The following is a 27,653-nucleotide window of genomic DNA, read 5'->3' as shown; positions in this document are numbered from 1 at the left end:
TTTTACTCAATGATTTGGCATGCTTTTTATCTGCTCATAAAATTACTGTTTCCACAAGCTGACAGTACATCCGGAGCTGACAGCTACCTTACAGAAAAAGAAGACTCATCACAAATCATGCAAAACTAAAACATGTAAAGTGCAGTCCCTTCAAAACATTGTTACTTTACTGTAAAGCATATATGAATGCTTGTTCCTTGGGACTTTAGTTCTGAATAAATATAATTTCCATAAGACAGCTGCTTCTAAAGCCAGCAGAAAGTCTGCCCCATATTTAGATTAAAAGTTTTGTATGAAAATTATGCTCAATTTAGAGAATATGAATTTGAAAGTCATCTAGTTTTTACACTTCTAGTTTCTGAATTTTAGTCGAAAGACTTTGGAATGCTAATACAGTCTTTATGAACATATTGCATTTTGATAAATTTTATTTTTCCAGCAAGAATCAAAAGATAATCATCACTGCAACTGTGTACTTTGAAAAAGCGAAAGGAGTGGTCAGTGAAGGAGAGATAGAAGATTTAAAAAAAATCGTTTTTGTTTTAAAGCAAGGAGACAAGGTAGTGATATTATGCCAAAGGAAATAAAGCTAGTTAAATTTTATTTTCCAAAGCTCCAACCTAAATAAGTATGTTAAATAAACATCCAGAAAATAGTCACTGCTTACTCTACTAGCAGATGCACAACTTAACCAAACAAATAACAGTGAAATATTATCAGAATTATTTACATGCATATTTACAATGTGTGTTCTTTAGAGTAGCTAACTGTTGGGAAATACTTGTGTTTGTTTTTGGTAAGGATTTCTACTCAAGTCTAACCAGCAACAAGTAACAGGAAACAGTTCAACTGAGTTTGGCAACAACAACAATGAAGTATCCTAGGAAAACCAACATGATTATATGGAGTCAAAAAAAGAGCAGTTGGCTTCAGAATGTTAACATTTATGAAATTTATGAATTTACTCCAACTACAAAATTAAATCAAACTACATAAAATTAGAAGAATAAAAGAAAGTTACAAGGTTGCAAAAGGTTAGACATGTTAGATACATTACTAGAAAAAGAAAAAGCACTGCACATACTCTTGAGAGGCATGGTTTAGAACATAACTGTATTACTATTGCCTTGAAGAACACAACAAATTACAGAATAGCTTTTTCTTGTAGATTTGAAAATAAGCTTATCTGAACCAAAGATCTTGAAAGCACCTCACTTCCAAAATACTGCTTGCTTTTTCACATATCAACATGTAACATATTTATTCCAGGAAAAAAGAAAAGTCTAGACCTCATCCATGTGTGTTTTGAAAGAAGAAGAAAAAGAAAATGAACAAAACAAAAACTCATACACAAAACTTTCACAAGCCACTTTTCATGATTGTGATATACAGAAACAAAAATTTCTTTCTTACTTGGACCATACTCTTCTTGGGGAGGAAGTGGAGGAAGTAAATGCAAGATACATTGTATATGGAAAACAGGATGAGTAAATCCCAATATATACTAAAGCAAACAAGCAAGCAAATTCAGATCATTATTATCTCCCTTTCTTCCTCAAGGGAAGTTTTAAGGGACAGCTCCCCATTAAATTTTAATTTCAATTATAACTTTTAAATAATTTTTATTGCAGCCAAAACATTGTTCAAAAAACATTTTTCACAAAATAAACTATGATATATACACAACATTTTAAGTTACAGGGCATAAGTTTACAATTTTTGGCAGATTCTGTTAAACAAAATGGAAATTGTGTAACATTAGTACTCAGAGAAACGCAGGTTTCTCATTTTGGTACAAATGTTTTGTGTCCCCCTTCACTCTAAACATATCTAAAGTGGTTAAATAAACTAACATTAATACATAACATCTCACTGTTTTCTCTTATGTTCTGATTCTAGACAGAATTTTTCATATGCTTCTTCAATTTCTGGGTCCATCTCATCATCAATCTCATCAAAATACCTGAAGGGAAAAAAAAAAAACCAAACACCAAAAGTTATTAAATTTACATACAGATTTTCAGAGGCAACAGATTTTTAGAATTTGTGTAGATGTCAAGAATAAAACAAAGCTTTATAAATGACTGTTATTTATGACATTTTCTTAAAGGGAATGAAATGGAAAAAACAATGGGTACTAGGAAAACAAGCAGAAACCTCAAAGCAGCACACATATGTACAAATACCTACAGTGTTTGCCACCTTTTTCAGATCATCTTACACAGTCCAGTTTAAAAGACAGAAATAGTTTCCAAGATGACAGAAAATGCAATCTAAAGTCCCTAAAATTTCATAATGCATCTGTAATGATCCATTTACAAAAAACCCTAATTACTACCATATTAATTGTAATTTTGATTTGTCAACATCGTCATTCAAAGACAGAATACGTTAATATAGAAACCCTGCATTCCTGTTTGTTGATAGGTAAAAGGAGGTCATAGAAAATGTGTAAGAAAAGTTTTTTTGCTTCAAAGTGTTGTGCATTGAGGAAGCAGTCTACATATTTCTCATTTGTTCCTTCATTCTTGTAGATGTATAGCCTTCAGAAGAGCCCTCACTCAGAACCCTCCTCCCTGATGTCAGTCATGGGAAATAGCTGACAGAGAATCAGCAGACATTTGTCTAAGCTTTTCTTAAGCCTTCAACAAAGAAGGTTACAGTCACCTTGCTTGAAGGTTGACTCAGAGTGTTCTACATGTCACTCTTAGGATTTGCTGTGGTATTTAACGGCTGTCTGTCTCCAATTTGCATTTTTCTTCTAAGCAGAGGTTCACACGGGTGAATTTTTCCCCTTCAGTATGAGCCTGTTGATTTCTGATGACATCTCTAATATATCTTCCAAAGTTCCTGACATTCCCCTCAGCTATGTACAAATGGAAAGTTTTCTAATTTACTAAAAAATAGTGATCCATGCCTGCGCTGTTATCACACATTAAAACAACACTGAAAATGTTCTTGGGTGTCAAATCATGGTCTGCAACTCCTCCTTTGTGAGCATAAAGTTCAGAGGAATTTATTTTAGACCATATTTCTTCTACTTATTTTACACTTTTCTTTCTTATAAACCAGTGCCAAAAAATCAGATTATATTCTCACCTACTGCTTCCCCTTTTGCCATTAGGTTGATTTTCTTCCTCTACAAGAATACTGAGTAGCCTTCTAATTGAAGGGAATAGTACTTAGGGTGAGGAGAGAAAGTTAACACTTTCTTGCTTTGAAAGACACTGGAAATTCTGTAATCATCTCTTGCTGGGATGTTCATGCACATCAGTCAAACAAATTTAGGCAGCCTCACTACAAACACTTGAAGGCTTAGTGCTTCATTTTGCTTGCAATTCTTTTTTTTTAATGCAGAAGTATGTTTGTACATGTCCATAAACATCTGAAATGTAATCACCATACTCAGCAGAATTACCATGAAATAGGTTTCAAACTTGTGCGATTAAAAACCAATTTAACCCCAAACAAATAAATCCACTGTAGAACTAAGAAAAAATTACATTATTTAGTTTCATTTTTGTCAACACTGAAATCCTAAGTCTGCAGTATCACAGCATCACAGTAAAAATAACTATTATTATTAAAAATAACAGTCACTAAAAAAGAAAACATACAGCTCTCCAGGTCCTGACAGATCTGCTCCATTTTCTTCATAATATGGAAACAAATCCTCTCTTTCAAGCAGCTCTTGGTATTTTTCTTGATAATCTGGCAAAGTAAAAATGAGACTGAGTAACATATAAGACTAGGCCTCTAAATTAACAGAAAATACAAAGTTGAAAACTGGCTGGTTAACAAAACCACAGAAGGCAGAAAACATTAACAGGAAAAGCTCCTTCTGCAATGTCTTCTCAAGACATGAATGGATGTCTAAGAATGATGCCTAACTTCCCATAGAACTATAAAGGTAATGGCAGATGTCTTTACTTCAAATTATGTTATGCCATGTTGTACTCAGATTATAGATAAACAAAGATTTTGATTTGATTTTGATACTAACAATGGACAAACAGAAGAAGACTTGAAGACTTGAATATTTCTAGCTTTCTGTAAAGACCAAATTCTGTGGACTACTGAACAAGTCCTTCTGACCTATATGAGCTCAAATGCACATTCTCCATTTCAAACATCTACCACCTTTAACACAGAATAAATCATGTGCTCCACCAAACCAGGAATTCAGGCAGAATTTTGTCATTTAAGTTGTATAGGTTTTAGATTCTTGAAGAATAACATCTTATGTTCTTCATCATGCCATAAACTTAATTACAACTTTTTAAGGAAGATTGAGAAGACAGGTAACCTAAATTTATGCCATACCTGGGTCTGCTGCAGTGAAAGGAACACCATCAGAGGTGTAAAATGTTGGTTCATTCTGAAAATAAAGTCATACAGAAAGTTATATGTATTCAGAAAGAGGTTTGTAGTCTTGCGTAATGCAATTGTTTATGAATCAAACCAAATTCACGTGACATTAAGGAACTGAAATGTCCATATATTCTTACCATGAAATAGTTCGGGTCATTTTCAGGGGTAGCTTCTGCATGTGGGGTTGTTCCATGAACTCTACCCCAGTTACTAGATCGCAGCTCTACTAGTTTCAGAAGCATGTGTTTCACATCTCTGCAACAGAGAAGCATTACAAAAGTTAGAATGTTTTGTGCCAAGCAAACAATTTGGTTTCTCTTACTGTGCAAATACAAGACAGTTAAATCTATATATTAAAAAAAAAAAAAGTTCAAGACGACAAAATTTGGTCCAGTATGTAAGTAATTTTGAATTCAATTTTACAACTGCAGGTATAGATGCTTTGTGTGTCAATTATGAGATATTCACCCTCTCCACTTCCTCTGCTGTTAAGCTAGGAGCTCATATGTAAAAAGAAATTGCTGTAGTTTTTATTGAGATACCATACCTTGCAGTACAAGTTGAAGAGCAAATTCCTTTTTGATAAAAGATAATACTGGGAAAAAAAAGGAGATGAACTACAAATTCTATTTTAATTATCTTTTCTATGTTCCTAGCTTTAGTCTTCTTCATCATACTGAAATATTTTAGTCAAAAGTAAGAAATAATGCCCCCAGTACATTAGACACCAACACTCACTTCATCACTAAAATAAGAGAAAATGCTCTCTTCTTTTAAGCTAGTCTATGGAGAAGAGTATCATTAAAGAACACACAAATAAATAATTTTTAGTTATTTTCCCAGCTGAAATTGATGCCGAATTGATTGTTGCCTTTTTTCTTTTATGTATTTTCTATATTCTTTACACATGTACTTGTAGCTCTGTAGCCTATTACATACAGTATTTGCAGCTAGCATTTTATTTACTCTGTTAGAAGAAAGACAAAGTGCTGAGTGGCTCCAAGCTGGTGGTCCAAGGTTAGATTCTCAGGGAAGGCTGAAACAGCTCTCTCAGACACATTGTCATAAACAAAAGTTTAGTTCCTATCTAAGGAGGGGGAGGAATTCAGAAAGGGTTGCCCTGTGGGGGAATTACCTCACCACTTATGTCTTTACCTGGGCATCCCTGTTAGTTATGCTGATTTCCTAAACATACAGAAACTGTATACACATTATGCTGGGTGTGCATCTTTGGCGCTTTTCCACCTAGTGAGCTGTGCACCTAAGGATCCTTTTAAGGACAACCCCTTTTGGTCACCTGTGTCTGGCTTGTGATTTTAGGACCAGCAAAAAAGCATCAAAATTGGTTTGTTGTTCTGTATCTTTGAAGCCTCTGCTTGTGCCACCTATTTCGGTTCCTGAAGCAAAAATTTCCTCATCCTCTTTGGGGGCAGCTGAATTACAACCCACAGATGTCATGAGCTACTCTTGGCCTGCCTCCATATGGCAAGAGATCAGTGTCTGAGTCCTCTACAGGTTTTTAGTAAGTTTGCAAAAAGCTGAGCATGAAGCACAGCAGAATCAGATAACCTCATGCACACAGGTGGATTTGTGACAATTTTATGATTAGTCAGCCACTAATATATTACTAATACCTTAGTCAACCATGTTTTTTTCCAGATTAAAGCTAAGACCTTGCCAAAAATGTATGCTCTCCAGAAAAAAAACCCAAAAAACCCCACCAAAAATCAAACCACGAAGTATATTTCATTTTGCCTTTACATTTATAGTAATTTGTATGTATTTAATACTGCTACATATTTAGTACTGTTTGTATGTATTTAATCCTGTTCAATTCAAAATTAGAAGTATATAAACGATGAGATATTACCCCTATTTTCTCTTTTATATATACTTGCTTTAAGAGCCTAAAGCACTTACTGAAGATATCAAGACTTAATAGGTTAAAAAAACCAACCAAAGAGTGGAACTTGAACCTCTATTAAAAACTAAAACACAAAAAACCCACCCCAAAACAAAATCAATCCAACTGTCAAAAAAGTCCCACTGCCCTTCAACTGAAAAACACATTTTCTTTTTTTTTTTCACATGTAAAATGACGTACACATCACATTAAAATTTATTTTTATGAAAATTAAAGAATCTTTTGGACCTGTTCATTACAGTTGAAGATTTTTCAAGGGGTTCTTTTTCATATAAATAAAGAACTGCATGCAAACTTATCTTCTCACCTGCTACAGTTTGCATCCAACACAACATTTTCAATTCTCTGAATCATTTCCTCCATATCATTTTTTCCTTTTTCTTTCCAGGCATCTTCTAAAACAGACCCTGTCAACTAAAGACGAGGGATTAGTAATTTTTTTAAAATTAATAAACAGTCAGCTTAAGAGATTCTGTAACAATTCATGACATTTGGACTACCTGATGGCTGATGCTCCCAGCTGCCTGTATCTCTACCAAATAGATTAATAGACCTCTCAAGTAGTTTATTTTAAAACACAGACAATATAGGACCTCTATGTCCAATATTCATGCTACCTAGAAGTTCATAGCCAGTTGTTTGAGTCTTGAAATATGATTCTGAAACAACTCATCAGTTATACTGGCCACATCTTAAGTACATACTACTATCCTTTATTTCCTTTAAATCTTATTTTTGCAGCAGTTTTCGTGACAACAGCGAATAATTTATTGAATTTATTGACCTTTAGAAACACTTCAGTCAACTCGGCCAGCATCACACATGCCAGAGAATTTCACCTGGGTATATGTAAAGGAGACCAAAATGATCTAAATAAGCCAACCTGAACTTCAACACATAAAAATCTGTGAGGCTACAGCTGCTGCCAGAAAAGCTTTAGCAGCAGTCAGTTTAGAACAGCTATGGATGAAAGCCTTTTACTACAACAATAGGTACTTCATTGCCCAATACTTACACAGGAGGAGTTAAATCAGAAAAAAAATAGTTTGTCACTTATAACAATCTCCTCAGCATTAAATATTACATGATCAAAAATGCTTGGAATGGCACTTGAGGATACAAAGGGATAATATCCCAAATAAAAAGCAAGTATATTGATCAGGATTTGCTTGGCATTCGTAGTATTCCACAGTGGTTTTACCTTAATCCTGGAAAATTAGGTAATAGCACCAAGATAAATTAAAAATAAACATATTGCACAGCAAACAGAGAAAAACCTGTATCTATCACTGTATTAAATGGAAAAGATAAAATGAGACATTTATTGCTTCAGTAGTGAAACCAAGGTTTCATGAGGTAGTCCAGTCTAGCTACATATATATTCAACATTTGTAGATAATGTAAAACACCAGAAAACACTTGCATGACAAAACAAAGAGTCTCTTTGTTCTGTAACACTTTTTAAATATAGCACTGTTTCAAATAACAATTTAGATTACTGGTTTTCTTCTTCTTTTCTTCTTTACTGCACTTAAATCTTCCTGATTTATGTATTGCCGCTTAAAAATGTTCTTCAGTGGGTCTTGCCTCAGGGAACCACTGCCAACATAAGGACTGACCACAGGAGTGAATGTGCTCATTGAGCAGAATCTCACACTTGCTGTGAATCAACCTCCTTAAATATACAAACTTCTAATGAATGTTTTAAATTACAAAAATCTTTCTTCCCTGCTCTCTGTTTATGAGATCAAAAGAAGCTGTCAGAAATGAAATTCGAGACAGAAGAATCTGAGGAGCAGTGGAATATGAAGAGCATGAAGAAGGGTAAAGAATGAGAAAAAACAAACAAGCCAACCAAAAATCTTCAGAAAAATACTGTTTAGCACTTAACCTTCATTCCTAATTTAAACTGTTTTCCTAACTACAAGTATAATGATACCTAGTGAAGATAAGAGTTTCTCCTACTCAGAGTATAACCATTTTACAGGAAAAGATACTGGTTATGAGCAAAGAGGTTTATTTTCCACATGAAAGAGAAATACATATATTTCTACAATAGTAATGACACAGACAACACAGAATGAAGCAATGAATATTAACAACATTTTGCCACAAAAAGTGGTGGACCTCAATGGCCAAGTGTCCTTTAGAACACAGAATACCTAAGATTTCACAAGTCATTTAGATTGCATACAGTTTTCTCCCACACCAGAAGCAGCAAAATGAGATCTAGACGAAGCATTTATTCCTTTGCATCTTAACTTCAGTTCTATTGCTCATTTGTACACAAATGGCCTTGAATTTATTTTTAGAGCATCTTGTTACATTATTTACTGGCTCAATTTCCTAATGATACCAAGGAAAACAAAAAAAAGTAGCTCACTCTGCTAAAGCTGTAACACATAAAGCCTTATAAATACTTCCTCATTTGCAATTTTCCCTACTATTCCCTATATTAAAGCTAGACATTTATAAAACTTCATTATCTTTTTTCCTTTTAAAAACTAGTGTCTCACCTTCAGCAGCTTCACTGCACATATCAAATTACTGTCCACAGGATTAGAGAAGAGGGCATTCAGTAATTCCCGAAGGCCTTCTTGAAGAATTTCTGCCCGTGTAACCTGTCCTTTTGTTCCTTTGATCTGCAAAACATATTCAACCCCGCCCCCAACATTTAAAAGACTTAAATTTTAGAAATTAATTTAAGCATATTTTCTCTCTTGAATGCTGTATGATTTGGTTTGTCATCAACATATTGACCTCTATATGCCAAATACTGTAACCATTTTAGAACACAGATTTTCCTGGAATTATAGGATGGTTTGGGTTGGAAGGGACCTTAAACATCATCCAGGTCATCACCTACCTCAATCTCCTGACATCTATCTTCCGATGCAGGTTATGCTGAGGTCCTCATCCACCAACACCCAAAACCCTTCTCAGCAGAGCTGCTCCCGACTGATTCTCCACCCAGCCTGTGTTTGTGCCTGGCCCAGATGAGCACCTTGCACTTGACCCTGTTGGCATGGTCCCACCTCCCAAGTGCCTGTTTTGGTCCCTCTGGGTATCCCTTCCCTCCAGCAGGTTGACTGCACCACACAGCTCAGCGTCAGTGGAAAACTTACTCTGAGTAATGTCCTTACAATTCTGGCATAACAATGCACATTTAGAATTTTGTTTCTCTGCTAACAAATTGCTGAGAAAAGCTGCCTACCAAATACCTATCTAATGGCCCAAAAAATACCAAATTCCCAGAACCTCATGTTCTTTTCCACACTGCATCACAAATTCTCTACAGCACTGTAAGCTTACTTCTAGAAGGCAGTCTTTATATAATTAAAAAATTACAGAAAATAGTTTAAAACTGGATGGTATATGCCAAAGAATATGGTATACTCCACAAATGGACAACTTCCCCTGTTTCAAAGTCTTTGAAAATCTTCCTTTCTTCTTCTAACAAGTGAAAAGTAGATTTCAAGGACCACTTATGGTCCAGAAATAGAAGTAAGAGAAGGATTTTCCTCATGTCAGCAGAACATTTTTATAGTGTTTGCTTAAATCTGAAATAATCAAGTCAAATATATTTTTTTAACTACACTACAGTAGGAAGTGAACTTGGTGAATGCACAGGCATGAAAAAAAAAGTACATATTTTTGTACATATCCCAGATACAGAAAACAAATCTAAATACAAGACTGCATAGTTCATGCATCAGCCAATGACTCAACTATCAGAAGAAATATCTTTAAAAGTCTGCATTTTTAATTCCTCATTTTAAGGGTTTTCACATCTGCCTCAAGGGTTTGTAAACACCTCTTATTCATACTTGAATACTGAATTACGTGTCATTGATCCTGATCTGCTTCTGCTAGGCATTTAATAACATTTAATGTGTTGGTTAAGTAAAACCATCTGGGGGTTTTGCCAGGAAAAGAGAATACCAAAAGCTTAATTTCAAAAATATTTGTGGTTGGTTCTTCCCACAAATTCTTACACTTTAATTTTTATACATTTCTCTTCTAATGACCTTGTCCTTTTTTATTTATATGTTCCTTGGACATACGCATTATAATGAAACTGTTTTAAAGTTCTTTTACTTTATTGCCCTCTGCCTTCAGAAAAACACCTCAAATTATTGTCCATTTCAGTGTTTACCTACTCAAAACAAAATATTTATGAAGAATCATGTGACACTCAACTTTCTTCTTACCTCTAGGTTAAGATAAAGTTCAGCTAAGAACAGCACGAAGGCATGAAATTGTTTTCTAGTAGTTTCATCCCCTTTGGTAGCTTCATCTCTGTTTTCATACTCAGTTCGACACCTGTAAAAATCAAAACACAATTATACCATCTGTAGCCATTCCAACGTATGTAACATGCTACTCATATAAAGAAATGCTGATAACTAATGAACTGCATGAAAACTCTTACATGCTGAATGCTGGGATGTATGATCTGTGAAGGGAATGAGAGGCCTTCAAAAAGCAACAGTGGATTTGCATCCTTTTAGAGGAACACATATGATTACATGATTATGTCTTTAAGCACTGAGATAGCTGATGCAGCAAAATTAAAGAGAACAACTTACAACATGTAGAAATTAATACAGTTACACAATTTAGACAACTGAATATGCAGGATGTGCAACAATAACACATGCAGCCAATGCCCAAAGAAATAAAGTAGACATGTTCCCCTCGTCAGGTGCTTACCACATTGTCTTAGATGCCTTTACAATTATTTAATAAATTCTTTATCTTGCCATGTTAAGTGACAGTGATAAATAATTCATGACATCCAGCTGAGCCGTGTTAAGTGACACTCTAGAGGGAAGGGATGGCACACTAGAGGGATCCTGACAAGCTTGAGAAGTGGCCCTGCCCTGTGCAACTGGGGTTGCACATGAAGTTCATGAAGGTCATGAAGTCCAGCGAGGCCAAGTGTAAGGTTCTGCTTACGGGTCAGGGCAATCCCAAGCATTAACATCAGCTTAGGCAGGGAAGTGGTTGAGAACAGTCCTGCCAAGAAGGCCTTGGGGTTGTTGGGTGATGAGAAGATCAGTGTGACAGCGCATGCTTATGCCCAGAAAGCCATATGCCCAGTATCCTGCATCCAGAACAGTGTGGGCAGCAGGGGAGGGAGGGAATTCTGCCCTTCTGCCCTGCTCTGGTCAGACCCACCTGGAACTCTGGATCCAGAGCTGGGGTCCTCTGAACAGGGAGGACACAGACATATTGACTGAGACCAGAGAAGGACTGTAAGTTGACCACAGGGCCTGAGCATCTCTCCTGTGGGCACAGGCTGAGAGAGCTGGGACTGATAAACTGAGAGAAGGCATCGGTGACACCTTGTAGCACCTTCCAGTAACAAAAGGGGCCCATAAGAGGGCAGGAGAAGGACTTTTCACATGGGCATGTAGTGACAGGACAAAGGGGAATGGCTTCAAACTATCAGAGGACAGGTTTAGACTTAGTATTAGGAAGAAATTTTTTACTGTGAGTGTGGTGAGGCACTGAGACAGGTTGCCCACAGAAGCTGTGGATGCCTCACCCCCGTGTTTAAAGCAGGCTGTGCGGGGCTTTAAGCAACCTGGACTAGTGGAAGGTTCCCCTGCCTATGGTAGAGGGGCCTGGAACTATATGACTCTTAAGGTTCCTTCCAACCCAAATAATTCTATGATTTTCTAATTTAAATATAAATACAAAAAATAGGATTAACAAACTGTGGCAGTGAAGTAATTTTTCTAGTATTTAGCAACTGTGCCAAGAACACCCAAGTTTACATAACAGTACAAAAACAAAATTAAAAAATATTTGAGATAAAAGGAAATCCAGAGAAATTTTAATGTATTCTGAATGATTATGTAATGGATTGAGAAATAGTAGAGAACCTGAAAAATCTAATGAGCTGAAATACAAAATTTCAGGTAAAAAGTTTGTTGAGAAACAGAACATGATATCTCTATTGTCACATTATTAGGTTGTTTATCTGCACACATGCTCCCAATTTCACCCATATTAGCAAGCAAAACATAAGCAACTTTAAATTAATGGCTTCAAGGTGCTAACATTAATGTTATCCATTGGGTTTGCTTCAAAACCAAGAACTAGAAAGTGCAATGTTAACAGGGATTTCCTTTCATGTTCAAATAACACACAGTTAAAAAATCATAATTAATAACTTTGAAAGAAAAGAAAACCAACCCCAAACAAATAAAATAACAAAAGAAGAAGAGAAAAACGAGCATTTCAGCTTCTGCATGCCCTGGTTTTAACTGTTGCTTTGCAGTTTTTGCACTATATCAAGGACTCTTCTGCTTCCCACCCCCCCCACCAGTGAGGAGGCTGGGATGAAGATGAGGGGAGACACAACTGACCCCACACAGATATTCCATCCCATGTGGCCTCATGCTCAGCACATAAACCAGGGACAAAGCTGCCTGGGGGCTGCTGCTCAGGAACCATCAAGGCACCATGGTGGTGAGTGTGTGTCTCTTGTTTTGTATATGCTAATTCTTTTATCAGTGTTGCTGTATTCCCATCCTTTTCTGTACTAATAAAATACCTTTACCTCAACCCATGCATTTTACTTTTTCTGCCCCCAATTCTCTTGCCTATATCATTGGGAGGATGGGAGAAGTGAGTGAGGGGCTCCAAGCTGTTTAGCTACTTACCAAGTCAAACAACATTACACTCATGATAAAAGATCATTGCAATGCACTACAGTAAAAGTTTATCACACTTTTGCTGGACTACATAAAAACTTTTCAAATAAGAGGCACGCCTGAAGCTTAGCAAGTCAGATGTCTTTAAACAAAAAACAAAAGGTAAATTTCTATAAAATTCTGAAGTGTTCAAGTACAGTACTCCTTCACATGTCATGCAGTAATAATTGAAAGATATGTAACAATTTAAAAATGTTGCATTTTTGTCCACTACAAAGTCTAATCTTTATTATTAAACTAAGATCTCCAGAAATCTGCAGTAAGTGAAACAGAATAAATTTATCCTTCTGGATTTTATACATCTATTTCATAGATACAAAGTCAGTTAGCCAATCAATGATAAAACCTTACACAGCAATTTCAGGCAAAAACCAGAAGCACTAAAGAAAAAAACACAAAGAAGTAAAGTACTGGCAAGAATCAAAAGACAAGGACAATATCTATATGTGCATTCAGTACACTTTTAAAACAGATTAACTTCCCAATTTGCACTATTTTGGGGATCAGTCTAATATACTAGGTGCAAAAGATCCACAGAACTTAAAATGGAGTCCTATTTTTATATTTAAAAATACTAGAGTATTTTAAAATGCATGTGTTCTATACTTAGCATGTACCTGTGTTTCAATACTCCTCAACCTATACTACTCCTTTAAATAACTATCTCTTTGTATGCAACAAGAAGAGTTAATACACAAACTACAAAGATGTAACTGAAGAGAGTAACAGGCTAAAAGTGGCTGATACTGACCTCTGAAGCAGCAACTGTCGGAAGTTCCCACTTTGTGGACTAATGGTTAGATGGTGAGATAGATAGTTACACAACCGTGCTCCCATGTACGAAAAGTTTGGAACAGATGTAGCCTTCCAAAATAAAAATGGAAAAATAAATTATTTATAAAACTAATGATTAGGCTATCAGAAAATATTTTTAAAAACTTTTTTGAAATCCATGCTTAATGTCGATCAGACAGCTCAAGAGCAGAAAATTAATGATTAATGATTATCATTTACCATGTTCACTTTTGTATTGCTTCAACCTTTTGCTATATGCATTTCAGCAGAACTTAAAAGTTCATTACATTGTGATTCTGTGACTCTAAGAAAAAAACACCATTATGCCATGTGTCTTCATGTAACTCTACTTCTGCACTGCAATTTACAACTAAAGAGTGTCTCAAAGTTACTTACAAACTGCTTATACAAAAAATCAACAGAGGATATTAAGATATGTCTTCTTTTTTAAGAACACATACTCTCTCAAGGAACAATGAGTACATTCAAACAACATCATAAAAAGTTGTCCTCTTTCAGTCTATATTTATTCCATGATCTCTTTTTGCCATGGTGAATACCCAAAGAAAGAGTGTAAAAACACAGCAAGTAAAGAGAAATACTTTCTCCCACACATGCTCCAGCAATCTGCAGAATAGCAAACTTCTGAATCAGAGAGTAAGACTACATCATTACAACTAACAGCTCTCGATGATCCTTTTATTTCTAAAACAAATCCTGTTACTGCTGAACATCTACACCTTTGTCATCTAAAAAAAAAAAGTGGTAGAAATGATATTGTGTAAAAAATCTTTTGTTTTAATCTGATAATTCAAAATTTAAACAGGTGGCAACTGTTCACTCATTTTCAAGCCTCTTCTAACAACATCTGAATTTCAGATTATTTCTCAGAGACAGTTTCAGTGAAAAGAGGTTCTGCTGCAAATAACTTCACCAGCTCTGCCCCAAAGAAAATGAGGATACTAAGAACTCAGTAAAGTTCTCCTAAAGTGTTATCATCTTTCAATATTACTTTTACATCTTGATCATCTATCAGTGCTATAGATATGTTTGCACATTTGAACTGTTCCAACATATCTGAAAGAAAGTCTTGTTAATGCAAATTATACCTAGCTACCTCTTATATGTAGAGAAAAATATGCATCTAATGTAATTCTACTATGTGCATAGAGTTGCTGGAAAAAAAAGTTAAGTGTCTTTGGAAGATACAACAAAATAATTAAGATAGCAAATGGAATTCACTTTCCAGTAACAGGCATGTGAACTACCTAAAAATACTTTGGTGCTTTGGTTCAGTCAGTTGCTCTGACTAGAAGAGGCACCCTTTTTTTATAAGGTGACCCTTTTTAATACTTTTTCCTAACAAAAAACACCCCAACCCAACAAACTCACAGCAAACAAAAACTTTAACACCCAAACACCTACACAAATTCTTCAAACCTCATCTGTATTTTTAAAACATTATCTTCTTATTAGTTGGTTTGTGTTTGTGGTTGCACCAAACATTGAAATAACTAAATTTTAGGTATTATGATCTGGTGTAGCATACACAGATTAAAAAAAATCACCCTTTATCTTCCTAATAATCAATCATTACATTGCAAAATCATATTCTTGGAACAATTATTGCTGGTAAAGCCACTTTATCTCCAATTCAAAAAAGTCACAATCTAAGCACAAAGGCTAATCTACCAGCACGTATTTTGAGAAACTGTAGTTGCTCTAACAGGAACAATCCACTGCATTACTTAGACAACAGTCAAGGTTCTGAAACTATGAAGTCAGTGTCCAGCTTTTTTAAGACAAAAGAACTTCACTCTGTTCAGACATAAATAAGAACATAAATATATAATTAATATTTGTAGACAGGCAGGGATACCTTACACAGAAGTGAAGACCCTACAGTACTTGGGTTACTTTGTTTCAGTAAACTTCCTTTACAAATCTACCATCTGTAAACCTGCTTAGTTGGGTCAAATTTGTATCACTGAAGCAGACACTTAAAATTTCAGCAATTTTAATTATTTTGTGAGAAGCCAGGAGACAAATCCGTAAGCCTCTGCTCAAGAGAGAAAAGCAATAAGTGTAGCTGGCTTTGCTTAAACATTATGATAGCCTGACATACAACGTATCTAAAGTTAGATGCTTTTGGATACTAGCATAGTTTTTTGACATTAAACTTTATTTTTCATGTAATTTCAGACTAACATTGAACTTCTCAGTTGAGAAAGTCACAGTAAACCTTAACACTGAACTTTTTTTAAAGGGAGCAGAGATGAAGAGACAACACTAAAGGCTTCTATTAAATGAGAGTCAATGTATTAAAAATACAGGAAGTTAAAAATAGCATAAAATCCTCTTTTTTTTTCCTTCCAATAAAGTTATATGGGATATCTTTTATCTCTTTCTAAACTATCCTCCATGGGTTCAAATAACGAACAGGAAAACTATGTTGCCAAATGCAGCACAGGTGATCATCATGTCTAACTAAACTGGTCTCAATTAAATTTGCATTAATTCTGTATAATAATGAGAAACCTGAGACTCTACAGTCCTGTACAATGACCAACCAGTCATTCCACTTCTTCATACACCAGATTAAAATATTTTGCAGTTGAGTAGAAGACTGCATTCAAAGTAGAACTTGAAAGCAACAAACCTATGAAAGGTAACCCAACATAATGAAGAGCAAGCCAGAATCATAGCTTCATTCCCTGCAGCGAGCCCAAAAGACAGTAACAGCAGCTCATTTGCTAAGCAACACATATTAAGCTGTTCTTTCCAATGGCTCCCCCAATTAGTGCAGAGTTCAGCTCAAGGTCTCTGTCCTCATTTCCATGGCCATCAATGGGACTGGACCTAGTTATCCTTAGATGAGTATTCCTTTTCTCCAATTATGCTGTTCTGAAATAGGTATATTTCAAATAAAGAAAAAAGCCTGGCAATAAAGAAGCATTTTCCAAAGGGTGGTGTGTACAGTAGGTATGAATTTAAAATTTTAAATACCTAGGAATTAAAAGTTTCTTAGGACTATGAAGATTTTTTCACAAGAGAATAAATGTGTACAACATTGTATGAATTTCTGCAATCTTTACTATATAAATAATAAATTAAAATACAACTTTTTAAATTAAGTACTGTAATTTCAACTGTAGTATGTTACCCAGGAGACACAAACACACAACAAAGGAAACAGAGCAAACTGGGAAAATGTATATAATTCAGGCATCCCAAATCTGAGTGAGCAAAATCTCAAATTTAGTGAGCAAAATCCTTCCCTATATATTTCGGTCTAAAAGGAAAGAATATCAAATCGTTTAAATATTGCATTGATACAACTATAAAACAAATACTGGGATGCCTATCTCGGACAGTGGGTAACAGAGGGATAATGTCCATCTTGTAAGACAGAATACACTACCTGCTGATAGATGAGTTCAACGAGTTCCTGTAAAGCTTCATCTGCAATAACCCATCCATTCAGTGTCTCAGCAAACTGCTCTATTTCTGTTTCAAAACAACCTGGTTGCTCCGTGAGGTGATTTAGGAAGTCTTGTACATATTCAGCCAGAGTCAGATAGCCATCACATCGATCGTCAAAGGAAGAATCCTACAGAAGTGAAAGAATATACCAACTACTTAAAAACAACCTGGAATAATTGTTACACCTTCTGTCTCCAAAAATAAGCACATGGACCTTAGTTTTGAGTCTCTGCATACTTGATAGAGATCTTTATTACACAGGTCACTTCAACACTTTTACAGAGCATAGAGCTCAACACCTCCAGGACTGTAGACCTCAGAAAACTCATGTAGTCCAATCACCTGAAGAACCCGGCAAAGTATTTTTACAGACATTAGGGTCTTCCAGTAAAATACATAAAAAGATGGATTAAAAAGAAGTAAGTTTCCTAAGTTGGCTGCAAGATTAACTAACAAACGAAGTAAGTTTATCTGTTAAAGGTAGAACAACCAAACTGAGGCTCAACACTCATTCCTGCTGTGGACACTAACTGTACTGTGGATTTATGAGACATAGAAGGAAAAAGAATGGAAAATTTGAAACAAAGTATTTTGGGCTTAGGTAGTGTGTATAGAACTCAAAAATATGCAGAAGGAAGAGTAATTAGAGAAACACAATAAACAATTATTATTGTTCCCATGCAAGAAGTATAATGAGAAAAACTGATATTTTGAAGTCAGTATATTTGCATCTCTTGGCAAAAGATGAAAGATACAATGCATGAAATGAAACTATTCAAATGGAATTGCAATAATTTAGAGCTACTGAGGTTTAAAACCAGACAAGACAGTAAACACACTTGCTCTCTAAAGAGGGGAGGGGCTACACAGTATCATTTTATTGGTATTTATGCTCCCATTGATGGAGCAGAAGAGCACTGATTTTGTCCATTCAGAAGTGAATCTATGTGAGAGTATTCAAAGTCAATACTGTTCCAGATTATTATAATGCTGGAATATGAAGGGAATAGCAAAGAAAATAGCATACTTTGAGATGTCACTGGTAGTAACACAGTACAAATAAATCACTTCGTCACACCACACTAAAGCTTGTGTAAAGTACCTCATAGATTTCAGAAATGCAAGAAGGAGCCTGAAGAAGCACTTCTAAAAAATTGACTTACAATTATCAATTCAAGACTTATAGAAGAGTAGCATAAAGAAAATCAGAATTCTCAACTGTTCTACCATTTAAAAATGTTTAAAGGACATCTACAGTAAGGCTGAGCTAAAATAATAAGGCTTTATTTTTTACTTAGTGTACATAAATATATCAACAAGGATTATAACTATATTCTCCCCCTTCTACTCCTTTAATAGGGATTTTTCACTATTTTGTCTTCAAAATTCCTGTCTCTACTGAGAAGCAACACGGATCTGTGAAAATTTTCCAATTTTCCAGCTGGGTATAACTATGAGAAAGACAGATACACATTGTTGAAAATCACATCTTGATATTAATTTCATGACTTGTGAAGAATGCATGGGTAAAAAAAGCAGACTTTCCAAAATCATTTGGACACATCTTAAGTTACTGAGGTGAGGCACACACCAGTGTAACAGAAGTAAAACTAGATAGATTTTCTATGATATTTAATTAAGTAGAAGATATGCCAGTTAATAACACTAAAGACTAAATAACTTAATGTTGTCTACCAGAAATAGGAAAAAACACATGGGTTTATGGAAATAGAGGCAAATTCTTACTATATAAAGCCTCTGACAACCTGAAGATTGGAGCATAAGCAGCACTTCAGAGCTCCTTCCTAACCTAAAGTTTTCTATGATTCTAATGGCTTGGAGTTTACAAACCCAAAAAGTAAAGGCTAAAAGGCCCATATATGACTACTCTGCTTCACTGAAGGAAATCAACATTTATAAGGCAATCTCAAACGGTCCAGTAGGAGTTCTGCACAATAAATTTAAAACTAGTTTGTTTCACAGAACCATTACATTACTGTGCCTGCAGCTTAATTACATACAGCTGAACTAGCATCTCTCCAAACAACCTGTCTGAAAACTCTCCAGCCAGGCTCCAGAGCATGCAATTGCTGTAGCCGGTAAAAGAAGCTGCTCATTCTGACAGCCATCAGATTGTTACAAGATCCTCAGCAGAAAGGAAAGTATCTTCCTCTCACACACACTTGGCAAGAATCCAGTCTTGGAGAACATCCTTGTTTTGTAAAGGGATCCCAGTACCATTTGGTATACTGGTGTCCCTGTTGTATACTCTTATTTCCAGTTTGTAACTAAGAGGCTAAACTCTGTACCATATTCTACCTGTACTAAATATGCAACTTCAAAAGAAGTCTAGGTTTCAGTAACTACACCAGGGAACTGAACAAATGGGAGAGACAAATGAGTACTTTAGAGATTTGTATATATATAACTTTATAAAAATTATTTATACTTGATACTTTAAAAACTAACAGAATTTAGCCCAATAGCTTCTAGACAAAGTACTTGCATTTCTCATTGTCATATTTTAAAATATAACACAAAGGTAGAACCATGCAATGTATCAACCCAAGGAAAACAAAGCAAATGGCTCTTGATTATTTTTCAAGAGGAGGTGGTTAACAGAAGCCTGTAAGATTACACATCACTACAAAGTTATAATTTAAAGCCACAAAAGTAAACTAGAAATTTTCTGTTAATTTCAATAATTACTCTATCAAGCCAGCCCTCCAATTTCTTTTTCTAAGCTTTGATAGCTATAGGATGGGATCCTGGATTATTCACGAAAGAGTAACTGATGAAAAGATTGTAGATTTGCCTCTCTTTTATTATTTGTCAGTTCATGAGTTTACATACATAAGAGTAGAAGGCTAAATAAATACTAAAACTCAACTGATTTACATAAAGATAACACAAAAAGTCTACAGCAAAAATTCATGCGATAAATCTTCTCTTAAGACTCAGTTTCTGTATATGTACTGATGGCTGTTTTCCTTTATCTAACATTTCCACTTATGAACTTAGTCACTGGTAACTTATCATTGATTTGATTTTTCTTCAGACTTCTTAGAAACAAGCTTTTTCCCCCTTCAGTTATATGCACTCAACAAGCTTCCAACAAAGTTACTGCAAATCCAAGAGCAAAAAGACTGCTGCATATACAAAACTATGCATGCTGAATGAGGTTAAGTGGCACTCTCATGCTTCATCTTCTGATGGAAATTACTGAAGCTAAAAAAGAAAAAAAGCTGGAGGGAAAGATTGTGGAACCCTAAAATAACAAAAATCTCAGTGCTAAAGCTATGAAGTAAGAATGTCATTATGCCCATCTGATGGAGTGACAGCCATATTATCACACAGCCCTTCCAAAGAATACATCTGATGTTTCCTACTGGCAATCCAAACCTGTCTAGTCATTAGTTCTGCTGCAGACATCTACAATTTCTCATGGGTTGGACTCTGCATGCAAACAGAGAATTCCAGGGAGGCCTTTCTCCAAAGTCCTGGAAACTTTCTTCAAAGTTTCCCTGAAAATTCTAGTAAACCTTGTAAGCTGTACTCCTTAAACTGTCTTCCCAGGTAATTGATTTTTCGAGCATCAAAAACTGGAAAGACTGGAAATTAACTGATCCAATAACAAATGTTACATGGACAGACACAGTAATTATAACAGTGCGCAATCAAACAAGAAACCAACTTTATTTAAAAAATAATAAATGTTTTTTGCTACTGCAAAACAACTGTGTATTTTATGAAATACAATATTTCAGATCTAAAAATATAAGAATCTTCTTAAATGAAAGCTGAAAAGTACTAATTTTAGTAAAGAAAGAAGTTTCTCAAAACTTTGTTTTGATTCAATTTTAAAACTCATGGTCAAAAGCAGTGTAACTGTAAAGTGTGCTAAATCTCTTTTTTTTATTACACGTAAGCCCACGTAATAAGCCCACGTAACCCCAATATTACACATAATTATAAAATTCCTTCAGTTATTAAACTAAAAAAACGCACAGATTTTGTAATAGTGAAGGATGAAAGAAAAATACCACTGTTTTATGTGAATCATATTCTGATTAGATTAAAGTCCCTGCAACATGTTTTCAGAGATATTTTTATTAATAGATGAGTCACATTCATAGCATATTCAAACAACATAGCAACCAGGAACTCCCACATGCTTGTGTGTTTTTGCAAAACAGCTGAAAAGCAACATTGTTAGCATTGAAACTTTGCAGTTTTAAGAGTGCACTCTGTATGCTATTGGAAAGGTTGTTTGGGTTTTTTCTTTGTCTTGAAACTGAAACCCTTTATTTATAGAAAACATGTAACCAATGCTGGGGCAAAGTAGTTATTTTTCCCCGAGATTATCAATTCACCAAAGCAGATTCACATCTGGCACTGCTGTATATTGGTTGTGGGCCTTATTATACAGGAGAGTAATTACACCAAGTAAACAGGCAAAGCTGCTAACACTAAGGTAACATCAATTTTACTGGTGAGGAGAAGATTTCAAAATATCAAATGACTATATTTATCATTCAGATGAAGTATTTTTCTACCAGTTATTAAAAATCTATTTGATTCAGCATTCCTTTTTTTATCACTTGATTGTATTTGTAAAAGTTCCCACCTGTTTAGATATAGTAGCAGAGTTTGACTGCTTGCATAACAAAAGGATATTCCAAGAATTCAGAGATCTTCCCTGGAGTAGAATTACTGAAGCAGTAACGTGGAAGACAATGGAGTAGAAAATAGAAGTACCAGCTTTCATTACATGATGCATCTACAAATTGATCTGAGTCTGGCTGGAAATACATTTCTTATTAGGTGTGTGGGTAGGTAACTGTTAGGAATGAGTCTAACACTTTTTTTGCCCTTTAGTGGTACAACACCCCTGAAGGAATTAAGACACATGATGGTACACTGGCTTAGGCAGACATGACGAATGGTACCTGTGGCACAGGAAATTCAGGAAAGGCAAAGCCTGTGCTCAGAAAGGCTAAATTACAAGCTTTCTCCCATGCTTTCTTCCAAAACCTATGAATTCTGCATAAAAGTTAAGTTATGCTTTCACTTAAAATTCAGTATAGATGTAACTACAACAGAGATAGTCTCCAAAAAATGAGTTAACTCTCATGTTGGATGTAACCAATCCTGGTGTAGTCAAAAAGGAATGTGGTTATCTGCAGCAAGCTTTGGCAAAATATCTGTCAGCAGAGGCTCTCATGTACGTCATAATATTCACCCATTATCACTTAATATTGTGGCTGAAACTCTGGAGGTTATAATCAGAATTTTTGCAATCTCTTCAGAAAATACAGAATTCAAATTATCCGACATAAAAGACCTCAAGAAAACATTATTAATTTGAATACAAGTAAACAGGCATATACTAAGGAATTAAGTTAAAACACTCACCGTGAAATTCTGATTGAAGTTCTGGTTGTATCCTGATGGATAAAATTCAGGTGCTTTAGCAGACAAGTTTGATGTTGCTACAGGATCCACAGCTAACTTAGGTTCAGCCATTTCTGGTCCAGAGTCAAGAACTGAAACTTTATCTTGTGATCCAGATGGAATTCCTGTCTTTTGCAGGTGTTCTGAAAAAAAAATTTAACAGCTTGTCTTACAAATCGCTAAATCATTAGGTATTCACAACAGAACAAACAAAGAATTTTTTTTTTTACTTCAAGTATGGTTTTACTATAAATATACTTCCTTTAAATACATAGGCTTACTTTAAATACACAGGTTTTATTGTTTATTCTTAGGTATGGATATTCATTGAAGCACACTCTAGATATCTTTCTACATGATAGAAAGTAAACGGTGCTCTTGTGTGGGTGACCAAAGAAACAGAGAGAAGGGGAAAAAAACTTCATGTAAATACATTTTCTAAGAGTTAACCTAAGTAACTAGTAAATCTGCTTATAGTGCATTTGATTATCCTGTGATTTTTCAATAATTTTAGATATAAACACGAGATACATTTGGAAGGTCAATAAATGACAGACATCACGGATTCTTACCAACACTTATTTTCAACAAAATTCTCATGGACACCTGGCTATTATTGTTCTTACATACCATTTGCCAAAACATTCAACTGAAGTGTTTTTAAAACACTATTTTCCAAACGTCTCTTTACAGAGTAGCTCATAAGTTTATTGAAAACAGAACCTGATACCCACCTGAAAGAGCTGACCAACAAAAATTGCTTTGTGTTACTGTTGGGTTGGGTTTATTTTTTGCAAATAGGCTGGAATTCTTCAGTAGAGGGAAGGCTGAGACCATCTGCAGTCAGATTAACAGATGGATAAAAGCACACTCAGATGTGGGGGCACAAAAGGGGGGAAAGGATAGAGTATTGCAAGCAGCTGCAAAACAACATCAGACTTTCACCTGGTCCAGCACCATAATCCAGTAATGCTGATTTCAGCTTGGATAGAGTTAATTTTCTTCTCGCTAGCTAGTACAGCACTATGTTTTGGATTCAGTACGAGACAGGTGTCAATAATATGCATTTCCCATGCTCTGACAGTGAACAGACGCACAAGAAGCAGGGAGGCAGCAAAGACTGGACAGCTGACCCGAACCGGCCAAAGGGATAATCCATAGCACGGAATGTGACGTTCAGTACATAAACGGAGGGGTAGTCGGCCAGGAGTTGTCATTTGCTGCTGGGGGACAGGCTGGGCATCGGTCAGCAGGTGGTGAGCGGCTGCACCGTGCATCACATGATCCTCCCTGGTTTTCTTCCTCCTACCCCTCCCCAGTCCCCCAGGTGTCCGCCGGCCTCCAGGGCTGGCCCCGCTGACCCGGCCCCGGCGCGGCGCGCGCCCCGCAGGCGGGAACGGGACCGCGCTCCGGGGCGGCTCCGGTGCCTGGGGCCCGCGGGACCCGCGCAGCTGCCCCGCGAAAAGGAAGAGCGGGGCGAGCAGCCCATACCTGCCATCCCGGTGCCCAGAGGCGCCGTCTTGGGAGGCCGCAATGGTTCCTGCTGCGGGAAGAGGCCGCCCGGGTGGTGCTGCTGCTCCTCGGCCGAGGCCGAGCCGCGGGACGCGCTGCCCCCGGGCCGGGCCCCGCCGCCGCTCTCCGCCGCGCCGCACCCGCGGCCCCGGCCGGCACCCGGCGCTCGGTCGAAACTCTCCGACATGCTGAGGCCGGCGGCTCGGGCGCTCATGGGAGGGAGGAGCGGAGCGGAGCCGAGCGCGGGGGGCGGGCGGAGCGCGGGCCCGCCCCGGCCCGGCCCCGCACTTTCGCTTTCACCCCCGCCCCGAGCCCGCGGCGGCCTGGAAACGGCGTTTCCAAAGGCACCGTATTCCCTGCCACTGCAGCTCCACGGTAACGAGCGGGCCGAGGTGACCCTGGAAGGGCCAAGGCTGCAGCCACAATGGGGGACCTGCAGCCACAGGTGCATCACGCCACGCTGGGCACACGCAGCTGTTTCCGCCTGAAAGGGGTGGAAAAGCTCCGGGCAAAATTCTAAATTTAACCCCATAAAGTTAAGCCTCCAACGTGCCCATATTATTGCATGGTTAGGGCTACTTAATGAAAGTATGTTTGTTCAGAACAACATATTTTCACGTATAATTTACATAAGATGGCATAATAAATGCTCTTCTGATTTAATGTTTAACAACCACCTTCCATGCCAATAGGAACCAATTTAAGAACATGGTCCATGTAATGCATTTTTCCAAATATTATCACATGAACTGTGAATGGTTTAACTCACATGTCCATTTACAATATAATTAATCTATTATTTTTCAATTTCAGCCCAAAGTCTTGCTCTACTTGTTTTGCAATCTCTGTATCACAGTATGCTTTCAAGATGAGGAAGGCAAGTGTGACCTGGTGTGATCCTGCTGAGGGAGTTTATATTTTGTCTCCCTGAACTGCCTAGTCCGTGCTGCCCTTTGCCACTTGTTCCCATCACAGACAAAATCAAAAGATTGTGTGTCACTGGGTCAAGCTCTGTTCACCACTCATGAAAGGGTGAAAAAATAGGCAACTATGTATGAAACATTATTTAAAAAATCAGAATAGTACTGTCTAGTATTTCAAAAAAATCCATTTGGATTCTAAAACGGTGTCTTTAGAAGTCAAGTTTCTGTGTGGTTTATTATTATATTGTTACCATTTTCAATTATTAGCAGGGGAGGGGCAGGCTATAAAATATTTGTTAGTTCCCCATGGCATGAATTGGACTGACTTTTAGCGAGATAAAAAGGTGGCCAGACATTAAAAGTGTCACAAGTTAAAATTAATGAGGTTAATGGAGAAAGTGTTCCTAGGCAACCCTCCTGGAAATACAGAATGCAACTGGATTGAGAGCTGATGCAGGATGTTTTGACTGAGTCTTAAAAAAATGGTTTATACTTCACTTGTATAAACCATTGCCAAAATTAATTTAAGTAGTATTACCAATTCTTTAAAGATCATAAATTATCTACTAAATTTCTACATTTAAAATATTCAGTTTCTTGTGTTATTTCAGCTCGTTTTAATGCCTACATTATGAGCTCTGTCCACATCTGTAGACTTTGCCTGACCAGGAGGAGAATGAAAAGCTTACATTAATGTGAAGATGAAAAGTAAAAATCTCCATCAGTATATAATGGGATCACTTTTGAATATGCCAATCTTTTAAGTTATCAAATCTCATTCTTTACAGTATACACCTAAGAGGAACTGAATGCCTTAAGTTATTGAACAAGATAAGTTTTCACCTTTGGACATAAATGTGAATTCTTTTCACTTAGCAGACACTTTATATTACATTAATTTAATGACTGTTTGGCAACTACTTACCATTTAAAGTGGAATGTGATCCCAAATCCATATTTTTCTTTCAGATGCACTAGTTAAGTTGCATGAACACAGTTGTTTTTCGGTTGGGAACACAATTTCCTCTCCCAAGTGTAGACACCTAAAACAAAATTAAGGAAAATAATCAGGTAGTTAATTTCAAAATGACAACCCCTGAATACTACCTACAACAGCACACTCCTTTAGACTGCTTAACAGTATGCTTAGAATGTTTTGGCCTGAGTAGCTGTGAATTACTTCAAGCCTGAGATCACACAGAAGAACCACTAAGATCACTAAACTAGCCAGACCTATCCTAAGCACCCAATGACTGGATTAAAACTTTCACCAAATACAATTATGAACACTTCTAGGCAGCCACTAGGAGATACTTGCTTTGTCCTAAGTGTCTTACCTAATAATCTAAAACTCAGTTCAGAACCAAATTCACAGACACTTTCAGTGCCTGGTGCTGAGAAGTCATACACTGTAACCTTGTCACTATTCAGAACACAGGCATTTTTACTTTTTTTTTTTTTTTTTAATGCTGATAACATTTCTAATTAGAAAAGAGGAAAGGGCTGGTTCTAGCTTTTGAAGTCTGATTTATTGTTAATAGCTAGAATTTTATTCTAATTGCTACCATGCTGATGAGGCATGTTGTAGGAGTCAATGGTTATTGAGCCCCAAACACAAAGCACAGGTATAATATGTAGCTCTAAAGCTCTACAGATTTCACACAAGCTTATTTAAAAGCATAGTAATGAACATTTAGTAGTAGAGTACCCTATTAATTACTCTCAGGATAACTCTCCTGTTTTCAGCGCTTAACTTTAACTTGCGAAGTCACCATTTACAAGTCTGGAAGCTGTGACACCTCCATCAACATGTAGTTTGCATGAGCAGCTACAAGACTTAAATAAATAAAAAACCCCAACAAAACAAAATACGCCTAACTCATACATGGAACCCACAAATCGTGTGAAGTGAGACAACACAGGCAGGACGGTGTGCAGACAATACACGGGGGCAATGGGCAGCGTGGCTGGCTGCCCGTCTGCTGAAACTGCCTCCCCAACGCCATGTGCTCTTGATCCAGCCGTGTATTACCGCAACTGCTAACAATCTCAGGAGCACAGACTCGACGAAGCTGGAAACGAGCGCTGAGATCATCGAGCCCGTGACCGACCATCACCACGACAACCAGACCGCGGCTCCGGCTCCAGCCTTTCCTTCCAGATCCCGGGGACCGCCGGGCAGCCCATCCCACCGCCCATTCGCCCTTTCTGCGGAGAGATTCCTCCTAACGTCCAAAGTTGACGCAGCTCCCCGTTTTCTGTTCCCGTACTGCACCCACTGCTCCGACACCTCGCTGCTCCATCGCGCGTTTTAAGAAGTAACAATAATGAAGAGGACACCACCTACGTGCTACGGCGTTAGCCCCGCGTCCCACACGCGCGTTCCAGCACGTCTCCTCGGCGGCCCCGACCTTCGGCTCCGTGCGCGGGCAGGCAGGGGCGGCTGGGCGCGGATCCGCCGCTCTC

At 37.0% G+C, this 27,653-nt stretch overlaps 1 protein-coding gene across 2 annotated transcripts; it reads right to left on the bottom strand.

Annotated features, from left to right (window-relative positions):
- Positions 1-450: 450 nt before the first annotated feature.
- On the bottom strand, positions 451-27,653 carry PAIP1 (poly(A) binding protein interacting protein 1; the record flags this gene model as incomplete). Of its 2 annotated transcripts, XM_083883308.1 has the most annotated exons (12): positions 454-1,963; positions 3,618-3,711; positions 4,324-4,378; positions 4,509-4,626; positions 6,603-6,709; positions 8,812-8,937; positions 10,507-10,618; positions 13,772-13,884; positions 17,237-17,425; positions 22,714-22,895; positions 26,113-26,230; positions 27,535-27,653. In XM_083883308.1, 11 exons carry the CDS (start codon positions 26,141-26,143, stop codon positions 1,870-1,872), a joined length of 1,221 nt encoding a protein of 406 aa, XP_083739434.1. In that variant the 3' UTR covers positions 454-1,869. The 2 variants fall into 2 exon arrangements, with proteins under 2 accessions (XP_083739433.1, XP_083739434.1); XM_083883307.1 differs by lacking the exons at positions 26,113-26,230; positions 27,535-27,653 and adding an exon at positions 24,244-24,451 and having other exon boundaries at positions 451-1,963.

The sequence above is a fragment of the Zosterops lateralis genome, assembly GCF_965231275.1.
Source record: "Zosterops lateralis genome assembly, chromosome: Z".
Classification (NCBI taxonomy): domain Eukaryota; kingdom Metazoa; phylum Chordata; class Aves; order Passeriformes; family Zosteropidae; genus Zosterops; species Zosterops lateralis.
The sequence above is the reverse complement of the archived record's forward strand: the minus strand, read 5'-3'. Positions and strand labels throughout refer to the sequence as shown.